Source organism: Schistocerca americana, chromosome X (assembly GCF_021461395.2).
Source record: "Schistocerca americana isolate TAMUIC-IGC-003095 chromosome X, iqSchAmer2.1, whole genome shotgun sequence".
NCBI classification, from domain to species: Eukaryota; Metazoa; Arthropoda; class Insecta; order Orthoptera; family Acrididae; genus Schistocerca; species Schistocerca americana.
The window spans coordinates 652,894,352-652,922,174 of record NC_060130.1 but is presented as its reverse complement, the minus strand read 5'-3'; the positions used below and the strand labels follow the sequence as shown (position 1 = coordinate 652,922,174).

The 27,823-nt window shown below is 37.8% G+C and overlaps 1 protein-coding gene across 1 annotated transcript in view; it reads left to right on the top strand.

The window, feature by feature from the left end:
- The window catches only part of LOC124554758 (neogenin), a 247,122-nt gene extending 230,836 nt beyond the window's left edge, over positions 1–16,286 (top strand). Inside the window, exons 24-25 of the mRNA XM_047128409.1 lie at positions 12,043–12,167; positions 15,465–16,286. Coding sequence (XP_046984365.1) covers positions 12,043–12,167; positions 15,465–15,563 — 224 coding nt within the window. The 3' untranslated portion in view covers positions 15,564–16,286. The remainder of the gene's footprint in view (positions 1–12,042; positions 12,168–15,464) is intronic.
- Positions 16,287–27,823: the final 11,537 nt, after the last annotated feature.

Here is a 27,823-nt window from a genome sequence, read left to right as displayed (position 1 = left end):
GTGCTGTGTTCTCAAAATCTTCCATAAACAAATTGGAGAATATAAGGGATAATGGATTCCCCATTGCCACTCTGTCAGTTTGTTCAAAGTATTTGTCAGTAAATAAAAAGTACATCAGTGTCAATACCTGGTGACAAAGCTTAGTCGTTTCTTCATGCAATTTTTCACCAATTACGTGCAAAGAATCTTCAAGAGAAACTCTGGTAAAAAGTGATACAACATCACAACTAAAGAGCAAATCCATGAGACTGAGACACAAAGACTTCAAATGCTGAATAAAACAAGAGAATTGGAAATATGATGTTCACATTTTGGAATGTGAGGACAGAATGGATGCTAAATATTCAGCCAAGTTGTAAGTAGTGGCATCCACATTACTAACAATAGACTGTAGGGGAACCCCTTGCTTGTGTACCTTAGGCAAACCATATAATCTCGATGGGACTGCAGCACCAGGTCAGAGTGTGTTAAGAACATTTTCAGATAATGAACTCTTCTTCAAAAATGAAAGCACCATGCATTTTATATGTTCGGTCGGATCATTCTGTGGTTTTCAGTACACTGAGTCTGCTAGTGAGAGATCCATTTTACCCAAATAATCGTCCCACAAAAGAAGAACTTTTGCATTGCCCTTGTCCGTTGGTGGAGTTATTAAATTTTGGTCTTCTCTGATGGACCATATCGCTACTCTTTCAAGCAAGGAGATGTTACTTCATGAAGGTGGAACCGAACACAGCATATGCAATACCTCTTGCCCACCTTTGTCACTTATATCCTCGGGAAACAATGCCACCGCTTGCTCAGCTGCGGAGATAAATTCAGTAATGGGAACATTCCTGGGCGCAGGGACAAAATTTAACCCCCTTTCCAATACTGCCTGCATAGCATCGTCTAGTTGTTTGGTTGTGAGATTAATCGCAGCATGTCGACAGATGTCATTGTCTGTTATTGGGGACTGAGAAGAAAGCCATTGAAACTTCAAAGATTGCCTGCTGATGGTGTTTGCATGGAGACCCGATATGAATATCATCAATTTTTACGCTGGTAAAGTTTACAGAGCTACATCAAGAGCCTCTATGGGGAGGAGATGTTTCAACTTGTAAGGAAGTTTGATAAACTTTGTAAAAAGAAGAGGAAGTTGCTGAGCACCCTCGCTTTTCTGCTAAGTTGCTGGAATGAAGTTGTAATACCTAAATTTGTCAGAATTGTTCATTACATTGGGACAAAAATGGCCAACAACATTAAGAAACATGCTGGTTTTGTCTTAGTCAGGGAGTGCATTCATTTTACACGCAGACCACTAGATTTCATATGCAAGGATTTATTTTATTTGCATTTGGAGGTACCAGCACTGCTGTCTGCTGCATCCTGGGAATGGGTTGACAGTTTGCTGGGGCAACATCAGACTGGGTCCATGCAAATGCCATCAAGTAGACAGTCTTCCAAGTTTCATCGGCTTTCTTCTCAGTCTACAATAACGGATGATGACGCCTGTCGACATGTGATTAATCTCACAACCCAACAACTGGACAATGCTACTATGCTGGATGTTACCATTACTGAATTCATCTCTGCGGTTAAACAAGCAGTGTCCAGCTTTCCAAAGGATCTAGTTGATGTTGGGCAAGATGTCTCACATACGTTGTGTCAGGTGCCACCCCACAAAGTAACACCTCCTCGCTTGAAAGAACCGCTGTCTGATCCATCAGAGAAGACCAGGATTTAGTAATTCTACCAGCGGACAAGGACAGTGCAATGGTTCTTCTTTTGTGGGAGTATTATTTGGTAAAATGGATCTTTTACTTGCAGACTTTGCATATCAAAGGTTACAGAATGAGTCAACTGAACATAGAGATTGCAAGACACTTTCATTTTTCAGGAAAAGTTCATTATCTGACGATGATCTTAAAAAAAGTTCGACCTGGTACTGCAGTCCCGCCAAGATTACATGATTTGCATAAGGTACACAAGCAGTGGTTCCTCTTTGGCCTATTGTTAGCATTTTGGGTCCTTCTACTTATAACTTGGCCAACCAAATATTTAGCATCCATTCTCAGCCTCTGTGTCAGAAAATGTGGACATCATATTTCGAATTCTCTGGTTTTGATTCGGCATTTGAAGTCTTTGTGCCTCAGTCTTATGGATTTGCTCATTAATTTTGATGTTGTCACATTTTACCAGAGTTCCTCTTGAAGATCCTTTGCACGTAATAGGTGAAAAATTGGATGAAGAAACGACTAAGCTTTGTCACCATGTGTTGGCGTCAACATATTTTTTATTTAATGACAAATACTTTGAACAAACTGACAGAATGGCTATGGGGAGTCCATTATCCCTTATATTCTCCAATTGGTTTGTGGAAGATTCTGAGAACACAGCACTGAAGAAGGCATTCTTAAAACCAACTTGTTTTTGGAGATATATCAACTATACTTTTACAGTATGGTTATATGGGAGGGATGCTAGGATCATTTCCTAGATCATTTTAACTGTCTGTAACCCAATATTAAGTTAACGATGGAAATTGAAAAGGATGGAAAACTTCCATTTTTAGATGTCTTGGTTTACAGGAAAGATGATGGGACATTAGGACACAGTGTTTATCGTAAGCCCATGCACATAGACCGATATCTTCATGGATCAAGTTCTCATCCATTGCACCAACACAAAGGGGTCCTACGTACATTGGTAAAAAGAGCTTATTCCATCTCAGATGCAGATAATTTGACACAAGAACCGGATCATCTAAAAGCAGTGTTCAAGCAGAATCGTTACACCAACAATTGGATCCATTGTGCTCTACAGATTTGACCTTCATGATACAAGCAGATTGGTGGCGTTCCTACCTTTCGCCCAGAAGCATATCTTGAAAAATAGGAAGAATTCTTAAGAGATTTGATATTAAGTTATCTTTGTAAGTGAATGTGCTGTACTTTCCATTCATACACGAGTATGGTAAACACTCTCTAGCTTATTTCTTTGAGCAATCTCCTAAAACACTCAGCTTTTAGATTATTCCTTGTACTCAGATTTGATAGATTTTCTGTTTTGTTTACTATTAACACTAGGTCATAAAAGGTAATTGATTATAGGTCATATGACTGTGGTCATTAAACAGCTCCATAAAAATGTTGTCAGTTATTGTTGTAGAGTATTTAGATATTATATTTATAGTACCCCAACAAACTATAGACATTGATGTGGTGAGATGCCTTGCGTTCCTCAACGATACAAGTAACTGCTCAATAGGTGCAACCACGTAGTAGCACATAATAGGAGTATCTGTGGAAAGGAAGGAAGGAATACTATGGACTGATCATCTTCTGGTGATTTAGTATCTCTCTTTGATGTTTGGTTTGTGGGGAGCTCAACTGCGCAGCCATCAGCGCACATACAAAGTCCCAATTTTTACACAGTCCAGTTGTTTTACACAGTCCAATTGAGCCACTGTCATGAACAATGATGATGATGATGATGAAATGATGAGGATAACACAAACACCCAATCCCCGGGCAGAGAAAATCTCCAACCTGGCTGGGAATCGAACCTGAGATCCCATGATCCAGAGGCGGCAACACTAGCCACTAGACCACGAGCTGCGAACTTTAGTATCTCTTTGTTTTTGTTTCTCTGAGGTCAGGAATCTAAGAAACAAATACCATAAGACCAGCTAAAGCACTCAAGATATTAAGTTAACCATCTATAAGAAACAAAAACACAGAGATACTCAATAATCAGATGATGATCAGCCCATAGCATTCCTCTTCCTGTCTTTGGAACTGCAACAAATAAAACAGGCAGAGACCTGGGCAGACACAGTATTCATTCCATTTTCTGAATACACAAGAAAGTAAGATGCTGTCCCCAGTAAAAGACTGCCTTGGTCTCAGTGTTCTTGGTATGTATAAAATACTTTGTGAATGTGGTAGCATTTGCATTGGCCAGTTGATATCAACAATTTCAAAACTCTGTACAGAGATGCCACATTAAATATCATGATTTTGACAAATCTGTTGTTGCTGAACAGCATGTGAACAAACATAAAATTAAGGTCGATGAAATGGAAATGTTGTCTCCTGCTGCATCTGCCTACTAGTATGAAGCTGTTGAGTCCAGGATGTGTAGCAACAACTTCAACTGAGACAGCAGCTAGTGGTGCATGGAAACATGTGCACGAAGCTGAAAGGCAACGGAGAAATCTGTTGAATCATTGGCCCTATAACGAATCATTTAACTACCAATGTTCTTTAGTCATAGACATCAACACATAATGTTAGCATACGGAAGTTCCATGTTTTTGTGACACCTCTGTGACATAATTTGGCCAATTAAAATAACTAACAACCAATTGAAATCAAGTCTCCTGACAGTGACAATGGAGGAAGTTGTTGAAACCTCGATACTGACACATCTGATGTGGTAAGAACTCTGTGAAAAATTTACTCAAGTATAATTAAAATGGTCAAAAGAAATACAATCGAAGATTAATGGGTAGCTTGGAGAGGTGAAACGGAGATGGCAGTGGAGGATTAAATAGCCAAAAGAACAAGACTCAGCAGAAATCCTTGGATAACACACAATATTAAATTTAATTCATAAAATTATAAAATATAAAAATACAACAAAGGAAGCAGGCAAAAGAGGATACAAACATCTAAAAAATGAGATTGGCAAGAACTACAAAATGGCTAAACTTGAATGGCCAGAGTAGAAATAAAAGCTGTAGAAGAATACATGACCATGAGAAACATAGATGGTGTGTACAGGAAAGTTAAAGAAACATTTGGAGAAAAGATAAGGAGCTGTATGAAATCTATAACTCAGCTGACTAGCTAGTAGTAAGCAAAGAAAGGAAAGCTGAAGTGAGGAAGGAATGTATAGAGGGGCTATATAAAGGAAAAAATTCAAAATAATGTTATGGAAAAGGAAGAGAAGTAGATAAAGACAACCTGTAGGAAGTGATACTGCCAGAATAATTTGATAAAGCACTGAAAGACCAAACGTGCCTGGATAAGACATTATTACGTCAGTATTACTAAAACCCTTGGGAGAACCAGCTTTGACAAAACTGTTGTAGTGGTATGTGGAATAAATACCCATAGACTTCAAGAAGAATGTAGTACCAAAGAAGTCAGTATCAGAACAGTTTGTGTATGACCAATTGTCAGTTCAGTAAGTAGTGGTTGCTAACACAGATTATCTGCAGAAGAATGAAACAGTTTGTAGAAGGTGACCTGGAGGAATTTGATTCCAGGAGAAATATAGAAACAGGTGAAGCAGTACTCACCCCACAGCCTACTGTAGAAGATAGATTGAAGTAAGACAAACCTCATTAGATTAGATTAGATTCAGTTTTCATTCCATAGACCCAAAAAATGAGATAATTCTCGTGGATGTGGAACATATCAGAAAGTATAACATAAAAACATAAAACATTTGAATATAATACTTACTACCCTGATCATTTGTGAGGAGATTGTTGAAATAAGTGATTACAGTGTGATAAATTGGAACAGCTAATATTTACAGAATTAACGTGCTGTCAGAATAAAACATTGTTATTCACTATGAATAAATTTATTATACACAAAATACCTAATCTTGACTGTTGTGACCAAGTGCTGTCAAACCAAAATCTAACAGACATTTTTACTTAATTATGCTTATCCATTACGGACATTTTTACTTAAGCTGGCTTAACGGTCTCTGTTAAGATATTCATCTGTAGAGTAGGAGGAGTTGCCTATCAAAAAGTCTTTCAAGCTTTGTTTAAACCGTGCTTTATCCAAAACCAAGTTTTTAATGGTTGCTAGCAATTTATTGAAAATGTGTGTTCCTGAATATTGGACCCCCTTTTGCACCAAGGTATGTTTAGGGAATTTGTAAATTTAGAAAAAGCTTTTAACAGTGTTGGCTGATACACACTCTTTGGCATATCAGAGTTATTAGGTATAAAATACAGGGGGCAAAAAGTTAACTAGTGAACAATAAAGGCAACCAAGGAGAAATTTGGAAAAGGAAATGTCAGGAAAAAGAAATAAAATAGTTAACATTTACTGATGACATAGTAATTCTGTCAGAGATAGCAAAGGATGGACTTCATTTGTACGGAATGGACAGTGTCTTGAAAATGAGGTTATAAAATGAACAAATCTAAAGTCAAACAAGAGTAAGAAAATGTAGTTTAGTTAAATCAGGTGATGCTGAAGGAATTGTGTTTAGATGTCGTGTTTTGCAAACATTTGTGTGGTGTGTAACACAGTATTAAAGTGAAACGTGAATGGTAAACTGTACATACAAGAGAATTATAGGTATAGGTCGGATAACTAATTTAGATGTGACTGTAAAATGGAACAAGTTGATAGGATATTTCCAGGGGCATGAAGGAGTAGTTAATTTGGTATGGTGGGAACAGTTGCCTAAAATTGTAGACTTTGACTGCAGTAAGCACATTTAAGTCAGTGTAGTTTGCAGTAGTTTTCAGAGATGAAGAAACCTGCGCAGGATTCATTAGTGTGGAAATCTGCATCAAACTAGTCTTTGAACTGAAGATGTCAGTACAAACAATAACATTTCTAGAGTTTATTGTAGGAATTAAATTGAATTACAATGTTACTGAATGCAATAAATATTTGTTGGGCAGATATTCCTTGATACTGATGGTATCTTTACTAGGTGTCCTTTGATGGTGCTCTCTCTGTGCTATTGCCTTTCCACCCACTATTACAATATGACATCTTCCTTTGTGAAATCTATACATATCCTAAAGCTCAAGGTTTCAAAGACAAATTTTCCAAACTGTAGTAATTACATATACACTATTTCCTGTTAATATATTTTAGATAATAAGGTTATTAATGTTGTTTAATTATCTTTTTATGAAAACAGTTAACTGAAAAGTCCCTCTAATGTAAGCATGCAGAGTCTCATGGCAGTAACATTCAATAAAATTTTCTTGAGCTTCCAGCCATGTCAAGTGGTTAAAATGCCACAAGCTTTCTGGAGCACAGTTACCAGATCAGTTTTGATGATACGTGTGTCATATCTCCCTCTAACATCTTTTCAAACTGTGTAGTTAATTTTTATATTTATATTATATTTCTGTTTGTTTCTTAGTCATGCCATTCTTATTTCCTTACTTTTATAGGTTTAGAAGCACTTTGTTGCTCTTTTGTTGATATAATATATTTTTAATCAACATATCTCATTCATTAGATTCCACTGTGGTACACAAATGTTAATTTTATATATTTTTATATATTTTTTGACAGTCAAGAAATGACAGTACTGAACAGAGTAGTTAAATAAATGAATCTTTTATTCATACTCACAGTTACGGCATAAGTGGAGTGACCCCAAGGGAAGAACCATCTCTGTTCTCTTCCTTGGATCTGGAACTGGTACTGGCACTGACTGAAATTACCATCTCTTCAGTCTGTTCGTCCAGCAGTCCTTCAAAAGTACAGGTCTTCTCAACTACCTTTTTGGTGACAACACGTGACCAATCCTGTGGAGTAACATTTGCAATGGCTTCTTTTGTCGTAAACTTATTTTGTTTTATGCCACATTACCTTTCACCTGGGCCCATGTATTCTCAGTCGATTTAAATGACTGTGGTATGGTGGAACCCTGGTTACATTATGCCCTTCATTGTTAGCCAGTTTGTTGACCTGCTAGCATGGAGTTTTGGCTTGTAAAGCACTACAAGTTCCATTAACTTCATCTTATTCATGCCAGGTTCAACTTTCTCTGATGGAACATTTCTTTGCCCTAGAGCAAAATATCTTCTTTCTTCCACTGCATTGTCAAAGCTTTATCTATTACAGCAAGTTGTATGGCACATTGTCCATTACCATTGTCCAATTTGGAGGAATATTTTACAGCAGAACAGTACAAAAACTACTCCATGAAAACCTTGGCATTCATTTCCTCATGATAGTCACTTTGCTTCCTGGTATGGAGTAACAAAAAACAGTTTGGAATGACGCAGCAAGCAGAGCCAGCATGGAAGCTGATTATCATGCCACCCTTGCATGTTGGTGCTTTTGTCATTCCTTGTGCTCTGTGATCCATCCACCCCTTTGTAAACTTGTGACAAGCATTAACCCACGTCTCACGCAGCAACAAAATGTCTTTGAATAAAACATTTCTCAGTGTATGCAGATATTGGCCTCTCTAGGCCACCTATGTCACCTCTCTGGATGATAAATGTCTGAGACAAAAACTTTTTGTGCTGGAAACCGAGCTTGTGAAGACAATTTTGAAATGACAACCTACTTCCAGTGAACATATCTGCTTCTTTAAGGCTGAAAAGAAGTTTATTTGAAGTAGGGTATTCCTCATGTTGATGATAACCATACGTATCTTTGCATTGCATCCTGCTGGAACATGTTCATCTTGGTTACCTGTCTCTCATAACTTCTTTTCTCGCCTGGAGTTTCTTGTAAAGAGTGACCTGGCGGTGCTTCGTCAATCACGTTTTCCTTTCTTTCCATTTCCTCCCTAATTCTCAGCACTGTAGACCATGAATGTTAAGTGCTGCAGGTGTTCTGTCCACCACTGTTGTAACACCTAAAATTGGACCACCATTATTGCACTTGAGTTCAGAATAAATGAGCACCGAGAGCATAAATTTGAGACCTTGTCCACAGATCAGAATTCCCTTTCCTGTGCTCAGTGTCATTGGAGCCAGTGAATGCATCCTTGGACAACCTCATTTATTGTGAATCTCATGTTCAGACATGCTGCACTATTGTTATTAATGCAACTCCAATGCAATAAACATGACAACAGGGACACTTTTGCAGCCAAACTGCTGACTGCGTGGTAGGGAAAGCCAGCTCACCATTGGTGTTACCTGGGCAATGGTGTCACACCCCCTTCACTGAGGCAGACACACATTTACATTCTACCAGAACTTTCCTACTATATTTGCAATTTGCATTCTACCAGCCTACTATATTTGTAATTTACATTCTACCAGAACTTTCCTGCTATATTTGTATAGGGTGCCCCAGGAGGAATGGTCAGTATTCAGGGATACAACAGTAACACTCATTTGTTTTTGGACTAGTGGCATGCCTGTATTTGTCCTACCCCACAACCTCTCTGACATTTTATTCTAGTCCTGCCTACCTCCTCGGAATATCTTCCTGCCATTAAACTAGCCCATTGAATGTACCATTCTCTATGGTGTGTTTTGAGTGCAGCAGTGCAAGGGATTGAGAGTGTATCAGAGAGAAGCATTGCTCTAGCTAAAATGCTGTACATTTGCGCTAATGAAGAGTATGCAGATATGGCATGTGCTTGTGGTGCCTTCAGCAGCAGTGCTCTTACTACAGTCAAAGACTAATATCGGTACTTTCCACCATGTCTAATTTCTGATCATAGAGTGTTTACCAGTGTCTTCAGCACGTTGTGTGTGTAATAGGTATGCATAGAAGTTTCCATTTTTCTTCTTAATGTGTAGTTAACAACCTATGCAGGAACAGCTACACATTGAATGGTGCAGCACAGTCCTACTGCCAGCACTCAGTGATTTTCTGCAGGTATCAATGTCCTACGAGCACGTGTATCACAAACATTACATGTGGAAAACTTGTACACATTTCACATACAGCTTGTCCACAGTCTTCACATTTGCAACAATGCCTCGTGAATTGAGTTTTGTCACTGGTTAAATGACAATCATCATTTGCTTCCATTAATACTATTCACTGATGAATACATGTTTACTTTGAATGGAATCAACAGTGGATACACAATAATCAATTATGGTAGCAGGATAATTCACATGCTACTGTGTAAACCAATTTCCAAGTTCGTTTTTCAAACAATGTTTGATGTGGCATGATTGGTAACACATTGATAGATCCAGTCATTTTAGATCCATGAATGACTGGAAGGAATCACTTGTACTGTTTGTAAAATTTGTTTGTTAAGCATTTTGAGGATGTTCCTTCGACCACATGGACTGCAATGTACTTCCAGCATGACAGAGTCCCTCAACGTTTTACCAGACATGTAAGGGAACATCTCAACCGCACTTACTCTAATCGCTGGATTGGGTATGGTGTTACAGTTAACTGGCCACCAATGTCACCAGACCCTATGCTATTAGATTTTTGTTTATGGGATTGGATGAAGTCTGAAGGGTACAAATAAAGGGTGAATACACGAGATGAACTGCTTGCTCTCATCATGGCTGCTGCTGGCCTCATTAGAAAACATGTAGAGGCATTCAGAGAAGCAACACATTCTTCCAAGAGTGCACGAATGCATTGAAGTTGATGGTGCGAAATTTGAACATTTCTTGTGAACCGTACAATAGATGTAATGTGACATGAATGTGTCAAAAATGTGTATTTTTTATTTGATACTTTGTATAACACATGTTGTAGTGTGTACTAACTGTTGTAAATGCGTAAACCTGACAGTGTACTGAATAATCCAAAAAATAAATAACAATGTACATTAAATGTGTTCTAGCTCAGAAACCATTTAGAATAGGGTGTATGTCCATATTAAGTTTTTTGCTTTAAGTGCTTATTCCTGTCATATACCTGAATACTGACTATTCTTCGTGGGACACCTTCTATATAAAAAATGTATTTTATATTGCTTCTCTTCTTTCTGACAGTGTCAAGCAATAAAATTAAAGAAACCGTTGAAATAAAAATTATGAACAGCACCCTCAATAGACAGTGACCTACAGTGTAGTTAGTGCAGCATGTGAAGTGGAACTGAACTGCTGTAAACTTATATGTGATCGGGATGACCAATCCTGCGATCGGCAGTATAATCCTGCATCTGCATCGAGGAAATTAGTTCCAGATATCAAAGCCTGCTGTGGCAGCTGATTTCAGTAGCAGAAGATTAATCTAATGCTTTGACAGCCTTGTAGTGGAAGCAGAAATCATCTCATATTGTGAGTGCCACCTGGGTGGAAATGGAGTGGAACTCGGTGTGACGCCATGACTGGAGTGCCTGGATGGTGTCACCCTCTGGTGCTTATTGCAGTGTACTAGGGACTAAGTACAGAGCAAGAGGCTTACACAAAGGACTAATTCATGTACCTTCTTTGTAATACTCAATTCAGGTACACCAAGGACAATTTTGTGCAAGTTGTTTGTTGAATGTCTGGTGTCGTTAGATGAATTCTTAGTAGGTATCAGGACCAGAAAGAAAATTGTAGTTTTGTTTCTGAAATATTAGTTGAAAGCAGCTATCAATAATGAATCATGCAAGAATTATGCCAAGATTTATGTATCAATTTAGTGATTTTTGCCCTTAGCATGTATCACCTAGCTTTGTGAGTAAAGTAATGGAGGCATCTGAAGACTGTAGGTATGCTACTCACCTAGGCCTGTGTGACTCAAATTGTTGTCAGTGTTTGTGAATAGGTAAGTTAGGTTTAAGGAACAGAGGTAAGGCTGTAGTAAACTAGACAGGAGAAAGAGAGAAATGGATGTTGTTGTTGTCGTCTTCAGTCCTGAGACTGGTTTGATGCAGCTCTCCATGCTACTCTATCCTGTGCAAGCTTCTTCATCTCCGAGTACGTACTGCAACCTACATCCTTCTGAATCTGCTTGAGAAATGGATATGGAATGAGAAAGAATAGCTCTAAATAACACTAATCATGTAGGAGAGTGAGAAAGAAGTCTATCCCAAAAGTGGGATATAAAATAATTTTCAGAAAGGGTAACCACAGAGCACGTCATCAGACTACTCAGCATCAGTTATGATCGTGGTGATTTGATGCTTTCACTGCCATGTCTGTCTGCATGAATTCTTATCAGCAATAAGTTATGTAATACGTCTGATCCATTAGTTTCTTTGAAAATTGCTGTGCTTTTAAAATCTCATTGTGTCATATAATTTATTAGGTTTGCTTCTATAATTTCATTTGTTATTTCTATTAATGTCAAGGTTTCTTCAGTTCACAAGTATTAGATGAATCAGCAAAATGTGCAAATCATTAACTGCTATGACTAAGAGTCAGCATAATGTAATGTTATATATTAGTGTCTTGTTCTTCTGCAGTGCGACCACAGGGGTCATCAAGTCCATACAAAAAAGCAGGCATTTTAACCAATACCCCTGCTTCATCTGTTGGTTCGGTGCCAAAAGTGAGAACGGCATCTGTAGAAGATCCTAACACTATCCAGGTAAATTAGATAATGTTGTTCTCCTATGGTTTCCATGACAAGTGTGTGTCCATTGCATGTGTTCATTATCAAACATATCACCAGGAAGTGTTATATGTTAAATTTCCTAATAGCTTAAAACTGTGCGAGAGTGTAACCCAGATCTTACTTTTCACGAGCAGTACCCTACCGATCAAGTCTCTGGTATGGTGCTAATATGAATTATAACATAACCAAATAGATTTGTTTTAAAAATCCTTCAGTAGTTAATCTCCTATGAACTAGATCAGGTTGGGCAACAGAAATTTCCTGAATTCACATGTAATCACCAATATAATACCCACAAGAAATTTAATATGCTCTGCATATTTACACACATATCGGACTCCTTTCTATTATAACAACACTTTGGAAACCCAGCCAGAACACAGCTCGGGCTACAACAAAGCTTTCAAATGAAACTCCCAGAAATTACTCGGATCACTGTGTTACGCAACATAGGATCTAGTTATAAGACAGAACAAGGCTGCTTTCATATGAGAGCAATGTACAAATTTCCAGTTGTTATGTGTTATGAGATACTTCCATCTGTTTGCAGTTGCTGTAATGACTTTGAAAGAGGCAGTTGTAAACCCAGAATGGTTGTAGTATATCCTTTGTGTGCTGATAGGACCATTAGGTTTGTGTTTCTACATGGTAGTTTTGACTGTTTCTTATAATTCATTTCACAAATATGTTACATTTGCTACAGAGGAAACAGATGAGGTCATGGAAGAAACTGTTGTTCCATATGTTTCTTTTGCAATAAATTTTGCATCTAACTTGGTGACAGACTTATTCAGAATTGCACAACACTCTCTCAAGAAAGTGTCCCCAATGCCAACAGACAATAGTAAATTTCTAGGAAGACATGTCCCAGAAAAATTTCCAATTAAACTTAGTAAAATTTGTTTGGGAAATTTGAAATAAACTACTTGCAAAACTAGTGGCAAGAAAACAAGCTGTTGGTGTCCTGACAGTAGTATGCATCTCTATATATCAGAATGCTTCAAAGTATTTCATATGAAAACCTGTTACTTCTGAAATTACAGAACAGCTAGTGAAGCTGTAGTGATGGAAACTGCATACTAAATCTACAATGTGGGTTTTCCAAATCAGCTGTGATCTAATTTTAATCCCAAAAACTGCATGGTATCCATTTCCTGTATGCAGTTGTTTGAATAGAGTACAGTTATAGTTTCTGTTTGTGAAATAGTGAGCTGTATTTATTGAGTGTTGTCAAAATGTAAACTATCAGGAAATTTCATAGCAGCCTACACTCCACCATAGCATGACAGAACCGTTTTAGTGTAATGTATGTTGCAAACTAGTGATATGTTTACATTACCTCACAAAAAAAGTGAAACACCCAGAAGACATCATTGGATGTCCATATTACTTTGTACACGTACACACCATTGGTGGGTATATAAATGTTTAGAGTTGCAATCCTCTGTAACAAATAGAACACTCACCAGAGAGCATTAGTTTTGTTTGTGTTTAGTGTTGTTACCAGGCCTGGTAAGCTATATAAGAGGTGAGAACAGTGTTTGTGTTGAGTGATCACTGTGAAAGAGGCAGAGAGGACGTATACTTGTGTGAGACAGTGTTTTCAGCACCTGCCAGAGTTTGAAAGGGGCATCATTGTGTGTCTCCATTTGGCCAGTGTGTCAAATCGTGCAGTATCCAGATTTGTGGAACATTTGGATGAGACAGTGGCCCAATGTTGGACTGCAGTGGAACGTGAGGCAAGCATATGTGTTGTCAATGTTCCAGTCTATCACATCTGACTACCACAAGGGAGGATCGCTGTTTATTGTGCACTGAGCACATCGTAACTCCTTAGCATCTATATTAGCCATCCAAGAATGACTACTGGACTCTCTGCAACATTATGTGTAATCTGGCACCATTGGTGAGAAATGAGCAGCAGTTGTCCCACATGTATGCTGCCATTAATTCCACAATGCAAATGGCTTCATTTGGAGTGGTACCCTGACCAGTAAACATGGACTACTCACAAATGATGTCACATTGTGTTAGCAATGAATTGCAGTTGTGCACTACTCCAAATGACTATTGTCAGTGAGTATGGTAGCAGCCTGGTGAGAGGTCCCATTCTTCCACTGTTTTGGAAACCTACAACAATGTTATTTCTTGAATCATGGTGTGGGGAGCCCCTGGATATAACTTCATGTCACAGCTGGTAGTGATTGAGGAAACTCTGATGGCAAACAGTATGCCAACCTGCACCAAAACTCTGATGGCATAACAGTATGTCAACCTGCACCCTCTGTGTTCCCCTCATGCTACAGTGTCATGGTGCCATTTTTCAACTGGACTATGTTTGTCCACACATGGGCTATATGTCTGTGTACTGTGTATGTGATTTTGAGATACTCTGGTGCCAGCAAGATTTTCAGATCTGTCCCTGGTAGAACAAGTATGGGATCAGCTCAGACATCAACTCTGTTCCACCTCCAGTATATCAAGGACCACTTAGATCATTTGTGAACCAGCTTGCCTCAGAAGAGAATACAATGGATTTATGACACCCATCTCAAAACTGAATCCATGCGGACATCCAGTCCAGGGGGGGGGGGGGGGGGGGGGGGGGTTGTGCAATGAGTGCTTAACCCCCCCGCCCCTTAGGCAGTGTAGATAACTATTTGGTCTCTCTGTCATCAGTTCAGATTTGTTTAAATGTGTTTGTATTTGAAACATATGATGTTTGGTTTAGATCTCTCCACACTATGAAGTTGTCATTCACACTGTTACAGAAGCTTAAATGTGACAGAATGGAATTTCCATAATACTAAAGTGTAACTCAAACAGGTTTCACTTCTATGTTCTCAAATTATTACTGTATCAGATTCAGAATTCATAGAATTGTGTACTTGAGTTACCTACAATGGTATTTTTGTGAAGCTAACCAAATCTCTTACTCAAATGCAGTATATTTAGTTAAGAATGGGCTAATTGGGATAACACATTAGAATATATAAGATACTGTTTGTGACATTTTGTGTTCAACAACACTGTTCATTTGTGAACTGATCGGTGTCTGATCATGACATGTGCTCTTGTTGCATCCATAGTATGCTTTTTGCCCATTTCTTTGGTATACTAGGTAACAGTGTAAAGTTAATTATATTGAAAATTTGCTTGCATAACTTACTGACTTTTACTGCATAGAAACATAAGGAATTTTTAATCAGTGTTAGTACTGTAGGTTGAAATTCCTTAAGACTGTTACTAATGATGTGGTGTTATCCCTAGCCTTCCTACAGTACAGAAGAGCTAAACCAAGAGATGGCTAATCTGGAAGGTCTAATGAAGGATTTGAATGCTATCACTGCCTCAGAATTTGAATGCTGAGAATGGATCTGCCACATCATTCAGGGAATGCTTCTGCTGAGGTGCAAGATGTACACAAAATACAGTTGCTGCTTAAGTACTGCAAAAAAACATTCTGTGTTTATCTTTTAATGAGATTAGTCAATAATGGCAGCTCCTGTATTGTCTCAAGAATGAACTCTTGTGGCTTGCAGTTTCAATAATCATCTCTAATATTATGTACGATTGACTTCTAGTACCCTGCTGTTTTTGTTATAAACGGAAAAGATGTTTCCACATATTTTCAGTGAGTGTTGGTCAGTCTGGTGTATATTGAATGAGATATGTTTGTGAAGTGTTATTCAGTTGAAAGTTGTCATAGATGAATGTGGCCTAAACACTGAGAAATTGGTTTTTTATGTATTATGCAATTTACAACGAAGCAGTAACTAGTCCGCTTCTGTTGTATTTGTGAGAAAATGTGAAAAGGATGGGATATATTTGAATGAGTTCTTTTGCTGTTTTCATAGGTGCTTCAGTTCAGTCTTCCACTGAGAGTAAATCTTGCCAAGATGTAATATTAAACCACATTAATAAGTACAATCATGGCTTCATGAGCTTTGAAAAATATATTAATGATCTCAAATTTTGAAGCTTGTGTGCATTTTCAGATTGACACTAGACAATTCACAGTTGCAGCTATACATATACTGACATTAAATAATTTGATGTACAGTCCTGACTTGTAATGGTATCTGATCCCCACCCCCCACCCCCCCCTTTTTTTTTTTTTTTTAGAGAATATTGTTTGGATCTGCAGACATTGAGCCTCTTTTATTCTTGTAAATTTATTACAAATAAATAAGGGGAAAAAATAGAAATTATATTTGTGCTTCTGATATTTCGTATTGTGTTATTTCCAGAAAGTATAAAGTAGTGCCTTTGTAAAATATGTGCATACTTCTCTTACATTTCTGAAAACATTGCTTCATTCATTATCTTTGTGAGACAGTGGTGATCCGTGGGAAGGCTTATTAAAAGTATTGTTTTATTTTGTAGTTAAATATTTCTGGGACAGTGATATTAAGATACTAGAAAAACAGCCTGCTTAACTGCATTGACATTTGCATTGCTTCCGTATATGTTTGAAGAAAAGTCCTATATGTCTTTCTTTTCCTTTTTGCTTTTGTATATGTCTTTCTTTTCCTTTTTCCTTTTCTTTTCCCTTTTGTGAAATGACTTGAATTAATTGCAGAAGCTGCTTTAGAGTCACTCACACTCATCTTGCAATTCCCGTTAATGGTTTTAATCAGAACTTTTATGCATTTATGCTTTTTTTTTAGTTACCACTTTGCTTGGCAGCATATGTTTTGATCTTCAAGTCTCATATCTCCTCAAAATTCATAGCAGTGGGATTGCCATTCCAAACATTTTAGTGCTGTAAATAGTTCATTATTTGTTTTATAGGCTATCACTGTGAACTATTGGTTGACTGACTGGTTACAGAGAGTGCAGTAGTTTTGTGCAGCTTGAAAGCCAGTTTTGGCCTAACAGTTTCCTTTTACTTAAACTGTCTCCCCTTCTCTGTGCAGCAAATATTACTCAGTTTGTTATTCTTTATCCAGCCTTAGTAAAATATTGAATATGATTTCAGATTTACTCTGAAGTAATAACCTGTTATAACATCCTTGTTAGCCCAGTTGGATTGGTTCACAAGGACCAATGACCCTAATTCTGTGTGCCATATTTATCTATACAGAGATGAGTGAATCTGCTCTGTGGTATATCCATATCAGCAATGCCATATGAATTTCACTTGCTAGTTTTAAATCTTCATAATTACAGTGATTACAGACAATAAGATCTTTCATTGATGTCACTTAACAACTTCAAAATAGTCCAAGAGGGGTACAGATGAATATTTTTCATGTAAATTATTTAGCAGTCTTGGTACAGGCTGTGTGTATTTTATGGTACTTGTGATAATCATCAATAGATTGACTGATTATTGAGAGTCATGAATAAGATGATAAGTCCTAATTTGCCTTTTCAAAGCAGATTTCTCCCTGTTTGTGTAGTTTATATACATTTTTATTGTGGTTTTACAATTTTAAAAAATGTACTTTTATTTAATGCCTCTGCATTTAGAGTCCTACAACCTCAGTATTAGTTGAATGCTTTTTTGTGATTAACTGATATGTGCAGTATTTACATCAGTGACTGGTATTTTCATTTGACTGGTATTTTCATTAATAAGCTAACTTCAGTTTGTGCCATTCCATGTTTCTTTCCATTATTTCTTGCTATTTGTAATAATTATAACTGCCTCTTTTTCAGTATTATGTTATAAAGTGAAATGGTATCATTGTAGACTGTGCTTTGAATATGTTGAAATCAGTGTTTTGCTTTGTATTTTTTGATACAACATAAACATAGTGTATAAAGCCTAGTAAGATCATTGTGTGGTATATTTTTGTACTAACTTTATACTTCATCTTATTTTCTTTTGCTTTGCTGGATACATCATTGTAATGTGTAGTTTTTCAACTCTTTATGAATTCTCTTGTTTTCTGTGCAGAACATTGAATAGAAGTAATAATTATTGAACAGTGAGAAATTCATAATGGTTGACTAATTTAGTGAAAGATAGTTAAGGCCAAATATCTGCTCACATTATTTATGTATTTAATGTAGAACTAAACCCTCTTAGCAGTTCATGCTGGAATAAGTCAGCCTACATAACTATGCACAAATTCCTTCAAAAGGACGTTATTTACCGATAACTTTTCCACATGTCACTGCTCCTGTAACTTCTTTTGCCATAAAAATTATGAAGTTTCATATTCCGCTACTCCTGCAGCTAATTCTATTTCAGTTCCTGAAAATCTTTTAGTTCAGTTTTGCAGCATTACTGCTCATACTTTTGGATTTCTTTTAAATCTTAAATTTAGCTCCAAATATGAATCCATATGTAACATAATATGTGAGTATTAACATAATGTGTGAGCATTTAATGTATAGCATAGTTCTGGGGCCAATGAATAGCTTTGTCAGTATGTCTCTCTTTCCATATGGATTGTTAGTGTAATAGATCTATTCACATTTAAGGTCCATAATGACCTGCTGTTCAAGTGGATGGAATAGGAATCTCTACATTAACAGACTTTTTCCCATTAGTTTAAGGTGAAGGCCTGAAGGCAGCTCTGTGTCCTTGTCGTGACACACAAATTACTTTGTTAACATTGGCAGCTAAGTGAACATCTTTGTGGTATATGAATCTCTTATGTTGACAGCTTTTCACTAATTTTAAGGGCTAGTAGGTTACTTTCTGTCAGTGTTGTCTCATAAATCATTAAGCTAACATATCTGTGCAGAGAGGTTTTGTCTCCCATATGTAAACCCACCTCTGTAACACATTTGCATAATCCATAGTAGTGTAGTGGCATGGAACCCCGAGGTAGGCAGTATGAACCCTGGCGGTGGAGGAAATTTTCATTGTCTGTATTTGTTACACAAGGAGAGATGTACAATTCTTGATCAGCAGACTGTGACACCATTGACTGTCATCCATTGGTGAATGTGGACATGGTGACTTCATTGGTGCTGCCTGATGGATTGTATCATAACTGGGACCTCACACTTCTTTCACTCTCCTCAGCAGCATATCATTATTACTTTCAACAACAAAAAAACCACCACAAACCTTCTACATGCACTCATCACTCACATATATGGAAATAAATACAGTAAAGATGTCTGATACACAAGCCATGAAAGTGACATATCATTTAAATATCTGTAGCGTAGTATTAGATGCATGAATTTCATGAATTTAATGAATTTATTATTTATGTCCTTGCATGATGATAGTAACTGATAAAAATATGTTTTCATTTACATTTTGTTGAGCATATGGTCTTTTTTCTTAATTCCAATTATTTATTGTACTTAAGTATGGGCTGAGTCATACTATTCTGTGTCATTTGTGTGTGGTTGAAGCAACAGTTGAGGGTTGCCATTCTTTTGTCTCCAATGTAGATAAGTTTCACCATGAAGTATAGTTGGCTTTACTGAATTGGTTCTTTTGAGTCATCTGTATTTCACTCACGATGCAGTGGCTACGGCAGTGAAATTTTGCTGCTCTTCTGCACAGGGTATGCTGTGTTTCTGGTATGTGATGTAATCTTTAGTTCCAGTGTTTCCTGTTCTACCTGTCCTCATCTTATGCCCCTTACCTAGTAGTTGTCACACAAAAAATTCTTGTAGGTTTTTAGTATATTTAATAAATGATACACGTTCTTATGAATTGTGACCTAATCGGAGTGGAGTGAGCAATAGTGAGTGCTGTACTTTATTCTGACTTTCAATTCAAAATTACTGCACTGATGAAAGTAGATAATTAGAGGCTGTTTCTCTGATTTAATTATTTCATGATACCATACGCTAGGTTGAAAATGAAACTGCGTCTATAGCTGCTGTGCACTGTATTCTACCACTAAGATTGCCAGATGAATTTCTTCTACCATAACTTTTAGATCTACCACTATTGTCGCCATGTGAATTTCTGCCCCTAACTTGTAGGATGAAGTCTACTGTGGCCAGTTGTTCTAATTCTTAGTTCATCCTGGGAGCATCTTATGATAGTGTAACGATGAAATACTGGTCTAGTCGAACAGTAGCAAGAAACATTCTTTTTTGTGATGGCAGTTAATGTCATTGTGTGTTACTGTATTTGCTAATTGAAAGAGATTGAAGTTATGTGAAATTTAGTTGTTGTATTTAAAGGATTGATGTATAAGAGATGTTAGGTGAATACATATTTAACAAGCATGGGACAAATAAATAGAGAAAGGATAACTGGATGAGAAAGTTATGTAAAATTTAGTTGTTGTATTTAAAACATTGATGTATAAGAGATGTTAGGTGAATACATATTTAACAAGCATGGGACAAATAAATAGAGAAAGGATAACTGGATGAGAAATAACATGAATAGTATCGAACACATTGTGATGGGTAGTTGTATGATTAGGTATAATGAAAATTTGCTTTGTCAGCTGCACCTTCAATGTCCCTGTGGAAGAAACTGTATATTAGCTGGAATGATTCGATGACATATGTACAGTCATGTAGGAATCATAAATAACAGTGCAACTGTTTTCGATTAGTTCACTGCAGTTCATTAAAAAGGACAATTACTAGTGTTCTGTTGTGTAAGTAATTAAATACTTTTTGTCAATTCCTGCAGACTGCCGTCTGTGTGATAGTATCTTTTGTTTTTCTTCTGCATTTGGAGTATCATTTTGAATGAAACTGGTATCATAAGTATTACGTCTTTTTAAACAAAAGTGTTCTTTTTTTATTTATGGAAACTAAATTCCTTTTCCAATATTACGTAAATGCACTAATGTTGTAGTTACTCAGTTCAGAAAGCATTCCTATTGTTCTGTGTCAACTATTCTGCAATTACATCACCACTCACATTCTAATTTTGCATAGCATGCCCTTAGAAGTGTTTTGTCATATCCTATGTGTTCTAGTCCAGACTTGGTGTAAATACAAGAAAAGTTCAGCCAATCTGGCTTCTTCTGTAATGCCTTTTTGTACACTTGTAGAGACTGTTACGCATAGAAATACTCCACTCTGCAAGATTATTTGTTTCCTTAAAATTGCTTTTGCACTTCACACACATGGGTTTTGATCTTCGTGCCTTTCATATACATTTCTCAACCTGAATACAATGTTGTTATGAATCAGTATATAGGGAAAATATGCTGCACACTTGCTCTTTACATTCCTTCATAATTGCTTCTGCTTTCAGATATGGAAAAACAAATGTTCATGTGTGGTTTAACTGGAATACCTCTCTGCACAGTGCCTAGTGGCATTCTTGTTAATGTTTTTACTGGTTTCTTATAGTCCACTCCCCCACCTTCCCACCCCCGCCTCTCTCTCTCTCTCTCTCTCTCTCTCTCTCTCTCTCTCTCCCTCCCCCCCCCCCCTCCCCCCTCCCGCCTCCCCCTCCCTTCTCCTCTCCCTCCCCCAATCATTTATAAATAATAGTAGTATTACTTTAAGAAATACAGCAGTATAACTTTCTTTTCTTTATTGCATCTATTATTCGCAATGATTTCGTAGTGACTATATTTGATAGGACAGTGCAGGTGTTACAAATCCAAATTGTCAGTTATTAGTACAACAATTATAAAATCATATGCTCACACATTTCACAACACATAAGATTATATTGAATGTACATAACTGTAATTATGACATTTTCATAATAATAAGTTATTCTAATGAATACTGTAATGGAAGGTGGTGTATTGTGAAGAGAGAGTTATCCAATACAAAATACTCAGTTATAGTAATATTTCCAAAAGATGAAGAAATCAGAATACACTGCAGTGTGTATTTTCTGTGTTAATAAATCTAGCTACACATTTATGTGGTTAATTTTTATGATTATTGCTCTTTATCAGTTTACATGATTTAAGAATGTGTTTGAGTTACAAATCAGTGTGTTTCTAAGTTTTGTGCAATTTATATGTACATCAGACACTACTTCATTCCTGTCACATGAAAGTAAGTGTATTTTGTCATACATACTTGCATAAGAAAGTGTTGATTAGAACAGTTGACTTTTTGAAATATTTTGTAAGAACAAGAGAATGGACTAATGTGAAATATCTGTTGTGTGTGTTGATAAACACTCGAAAATGTGAAATATGAGTGAAAAGCCCTTTAAGGAGCTCATTTTTCTAAAGTTTATGTGCATTGACACATGTTTAGTGATAAGCTTTTCCAGAACTGATTCAAGTGTATTTTTTATTGTCATAGAAATTTATAAAAAGAAATTGTGTATGACAAGTAAATATATGCTTTTATACTATTGATATAAAGGACCTGCTTTTATTGATTTCCTCCTTTTTGATTTGTGTGTTTCATATATCATTAGTATTTTGTGTAAAAAAATTAGGAATTTACAGGATTGTGACAGGCAGAATACATGCAGACAGAAGGAATAATTGATTATACTAATGATATTACCAATCATTGCTTGCTAGAAGAGTCATCCATAAAAGAAGACATATTTGGGGCATATAATTTGTTTGCCCTTTTTATGATTTATCTCTGATCTGTTTAATTTATCTGGTAGTCATGTGATCCATGTTCCAAGTGACATAGTAATGTGACAGCCTTTAAGGCATAGCCATTGGTATCATTTTATCTATTACCTATGTTTGTGTATGATATCCCATGGATTGGAGTGTGCTAAATTTGATTCTCCTGTCAAAAACAACTTCTAGCCTGTTTTATTTTTATTTTAATGAGGATTATTTGTGAAACATAAGATTTTATTCTTCCACTTGTTAAAAACACCACATAAACCAAATGAATATGTGTCATTCTTTTTCACTAAAGTTCTTGATCAAGTTGTAGTAATTCCAACTATTAGAGTGGTTACACCAGTTCCTGATTGTTGGCCCTTTTGTTTTTATGATAACAGAGGGTGTAACAAATCCAAATTATGTCTGTACACTCATTCCAAAAACAAAGATAGTTAACCACAGTCTTCCTCATTGTGAAATTACTTTGAACTCTGGTACTAGTAAACCCATGTCTCACCACTGATAACAAATCATCCCAAAATTAAATTTTTGTCACTGTTTTAATAACTGAAATGTGTTTACTTCATTTCATTTTCCAAAGAATCTGACAGCATACAGAAGTTTAAAGATGTGAGTTATTTGATATAAACTGGTCTTTGGAAAACTACACACACACACACACACACACACACACACACACACAAACAAACAAAAGAACGGAACTGAATGTTGTAGCATTACACATAACCAGTGGGTGATGCTAAGTACTGGGCCAAATGTAGGTCATCTGTGTTTGTAAGTGAAAGATGCTACTCACCTGTCATCTCCCTGGTAATCATAGTTCTCATAACACAAGTCCCCCTCCCATTTTTCCTCTTAAGAGACTTAAATGTGCACAGCATGCTATGGGACTAATAATGTACTTGCTCTTTTTAATTCAACCTTTTGAGGTCTTAGGATTTGTGTAACTTCAGTACACCCAGTTTGTTACTAATTCAGGATCCTCCTCTGCCGTAGACCTATAGATCTGTTATCTAGCTCTCACAGGCTCCACTCAGTTGAAAGATGCTGCGACTCTCTATTCCACAGACTACATCCCTACACCCTAGATTCTTCTACCAGTTAACAGTTTCTGACACGAAGTTGGCAAGATAGGTGATTAGCAAAGTAGCCTGGGCAGAGCACAGGCAAATGATTTTTCCTCAACTTCTTAGTAGTGCCCAGGACTGGGTGCATCATATTAATAATGTTGTTTATCAAAACACTAGGCAGCGGCCTTGCCGCAGTGGATACACCGGTTCCCGTGAGATCACAGAAGTTAAGTGCTGTTGGGTGTGGTCGGCACTTGGATGGGTGACCATCCAGGCCGCCATGCACTGTTGCCATTTTTCGGGGTGCACTCAGCCTCGTGATGCCAATTGAGGAGCTACTCGACCAAATATTCAAGAATACCATCTTACGACCGGGAGAGCGGTGTGCTGACCCCACGCCCCTCCTATCTGCATCCTCCACCGAGGATGACACGGCGGTCGGATGGTCCCGGTAGGCCCCTTGTGGCCTGAAGTCGGAGTGCTATTATTATTATCAAAACACTACCTCATCTGTCTTTCATCTTAGGAGGCAGCCTCTGTGGAGAATTTGTGTATAGCGGAATCCAAGTCACATTTGTGGCATCACTTAAGAAACCATCCGGGTACAGAGAACCTCACAGCCTTTCATTCTGTGAGGGCTATGGCTAGTGAACGATTTTTGGATCATGTGCATCCGCAAACATTGCCTTGAGATATCTCCCAAGCAATGACGGACCACATTGGCAAGACTACCACCACTGCCCTCTAGGAATCCAACATTCCACTGTATCTATGCAGTTGTGAAGATGTGTGAAATAGCTTACAGTTCCAATAATAATGAGCTATAAATCACCCTTTCTCTACATGACAGCTGGATTCAACACTGTCTAAGCCTTGTGATATTGTGCTCACTCATAGCTGAATCCTGTGCTGCTTGCTACAGCAGACACACACTCTTAAAATGTTTTCATATAATATTACAGGTAGGACAGTTTACCAGTTTATGGTAAGAGAGAATTTTGGTTCCTCTCTTCATATCAGGAAAGAACTTAACATATCCCAGTAGTTACTGAAGTCTAACCATTGCAAACACTCTCAGTGTGGGTTCAGTGGGTGTTGATCTGTCTTTGACAACCTGAGGACATTACAATACACTTACCGAGGAAATAAGCATATCATGCACATATTTTTTGCATGAGAAGTGTTTATCATATGACTTATATTATGTGAAGCTACAAATATTTTCAGAATATGTAATTAGTGAGTAATATTTTTGGACCACATATTTCGTTTTAAGCTGTCCCAGTCACCATACTTTAGGATCTGAAGACACAAAACATGTTTATGTGACTGTTACAATGCATATCTCCAGTTCTGCATAGTTTTTGACTGATCCTGGCTACATTATAAATGTACAATGTTCAACAAGACCTACATTTCTGTGCAAACTATTGATTAAGCCGACGATGAGGTGTTAGCCTAGCCTAAGGTGCTTTCAGGACTAGCTTTATAGCAAGTCTGTTGAGGAGAGTGGGTGATGCACTGCTTGAAATCTGGTAACAACTGCTTGTGATGCATCAACGGGATAGGTTGTTTTCTGTTCCCAAATTATCCATACAGTTACTTGCTCTGTCACAGAATCACTTTTCATAAATTTCCAGCAAAGAATGATACCATTTACGATCTACGTAAAGCACATCTTAGTGGCCCTTGTTGTGGGGTAGATTCTGCACATAATTCACTGAGATATAGGATAGACAGCACTTCTGGAAATGTTTGAAAAAAGTACATTATCACATTTTAAATGAGAACTCAAATGCAGAATAATTTAAAAAGGGTGTCTCTTATATACTATGTGGTTTTCCCTGAGAATGGCCATAAGATTGATTTACTAAATTAATTTGTGGTATGGGACTCTACAGGGCTACATTGCCCAACAAAAGAGTGAAGCAGCCAGTAGACATGGTCAGATGTCAGTGTAACAGTGTACAAGAACACACCATTGGCAGATACGCTGCTGGCCATTAAAATTGCTACACCATGAAGATGACGTGCTACAGACGCGAAATTTAACCGACAGGAAGAAGATGCTGTGATATGTAAATGATTAGCTTTTCAGAGCATTCACACAAGGTTGGCGCCGGTGGTGACACCTACAACGTGCTGACATGAGGAAAGTTTCCAACCAATTTCTCATACACAAACAGCAGTTGACCGGCGTTGCCTGGTGAAACATTGTGATGCCTCGTGTAAGGAGGAGAAATGCGTACCATCACGTTTCCGACTTTGATAAAGGTCGGATTGTAGACTATCACGATTGCAGTTCATAATATTGCGACATTGCTGCTCGCGTTGATCGAGATCCAATGACTGTTGATTGATTGATTGATGTTAACAGGAGAGCTAAAACAGCTTAGGTCTAACCCGTCACTGCCCGCACTGAAACTATGTTTATTGTGCGGTATCGCTCCCTGTGTATCTAGTAAAGCCAACCAGTGCCCTTAAATAGTGCAAGGAGTCCCTCTACCAGTTTTTGTTAGACACAATTTCTTCAGGTCTAGTTGTCCCGAAGATTCTGTATCTTTTACTCTCCAATGCCATGCATTCAAAGATTAGGTGTGATTCAGTTTCTTCACCCTCATCACAGATCCTACATTTAGGGTCCTCTTCCATTATACCCATTGTGTGTTGGTGTTTTTTGAAGTTCCCATGGCCAGTCATCAGTCCAGTCATGAGTTTGATCTCTTTCCTGTTCAATCCCAGGATTACAGAGCTTCTTTTAAAACATGGCTTGGGCATCATTACCTTACCATGTTTTTGTTTATGGACCTTGGTCCAATATCCTACATGCTGTTTCCTAAGCCAGTTCCATAGTTCTAATTTCATCATAGCCTTGGTGATTGTCAAGACAATAAATGGAGTTGTTGCCCCCATCCTAGCCAATCTATCGGCTTGTTCATTGCCACAGATCCCTGAGTGGCCAGGGACCCACACCGGGCACACCCTATTGCTTCCCCCTAGCTCCACCAGAGCCCTGTGGCAATCTGCAACAATCTTAGATCTTGTTGCAGGAGTTGCCAATGATTTCAGGGCTGCATGGCTGTCTGAATAGATGTCATTGTAGCACCTACTCATATTCTCTTCCACACATGCCCTGATTGCAGTAATTTCGGCTTGGAATACAGAGGCCAGTTTCCCTAGAGAGATGCTGCTCTCCAGTCTTGGTTGAACCCCGTACAACCCTGCCCCAACGCCTTGATCTGTTTTCGACCCATCGGTGAACCAAACGATGTCCCCCGTATGGTGTCGAACTGTTTTCTCCCTCTGCTCCCTACTTCCAATTATTATGTTGTAAGGCTTGTCGAAGCAGTTCGGAGCTATTATATAGTCAGTGGGCATTTCCCCAGCCATATCTCTATTTACCTCACTCACTATGTTAGTGTGAGATATCCGAATGAGACCCAGTTTTGGCCAGTTTTCAGTCTGTATGCCCCAGCTGCTGCCTCCATCTTAACCCAAAGGTGAAGTGGAGGCATATCCAGCATGGCTTCCATTCCAGCGGTTGGTGTGCTGCTAATTCCACCCATTATGGCTAAGCAGGCCAATCTCTGCTGTTCTACCTTCTTCCACCACACTACGGCCCCATAGGAAATCCTAGGTCTAACCACTGTGGTGTATATCCAGTGCACACCCCTGGGGCGTAGGCCCCAGTTTTTGTTACAAGCCCTCCTAGTATTCACTAAAGTGCTTTTTGTCTTGGAGCAGGTACTCTTAATATGAGGGGTTCAAGTTAGCTTCTCATCCAAGGTTACCTCTAGATATTTCACTGTCCCCTTCACAGGTAGAGTTTCATCGAAGAGCTTTAGATTCCAACTTGCATGCTGAATATGTCTCTTCGTAAATGGCACCACAACAGTCTTCTTAGGATTAACTCTCAGATCCTGTTTAATGCACCATTTTTGCATAATGTACAACCCTCCTTGTGCCATATTCCTGACTGTGTCAGTGAATTTGCCAAGTATTACTATGATAAGGTCATCTGTGTATCCTTGGCAGAAGCAATGTCTGGAATTTAGATCCTCAATGAGTTCATTCATCACTAGATTCCACAATAGAGGAG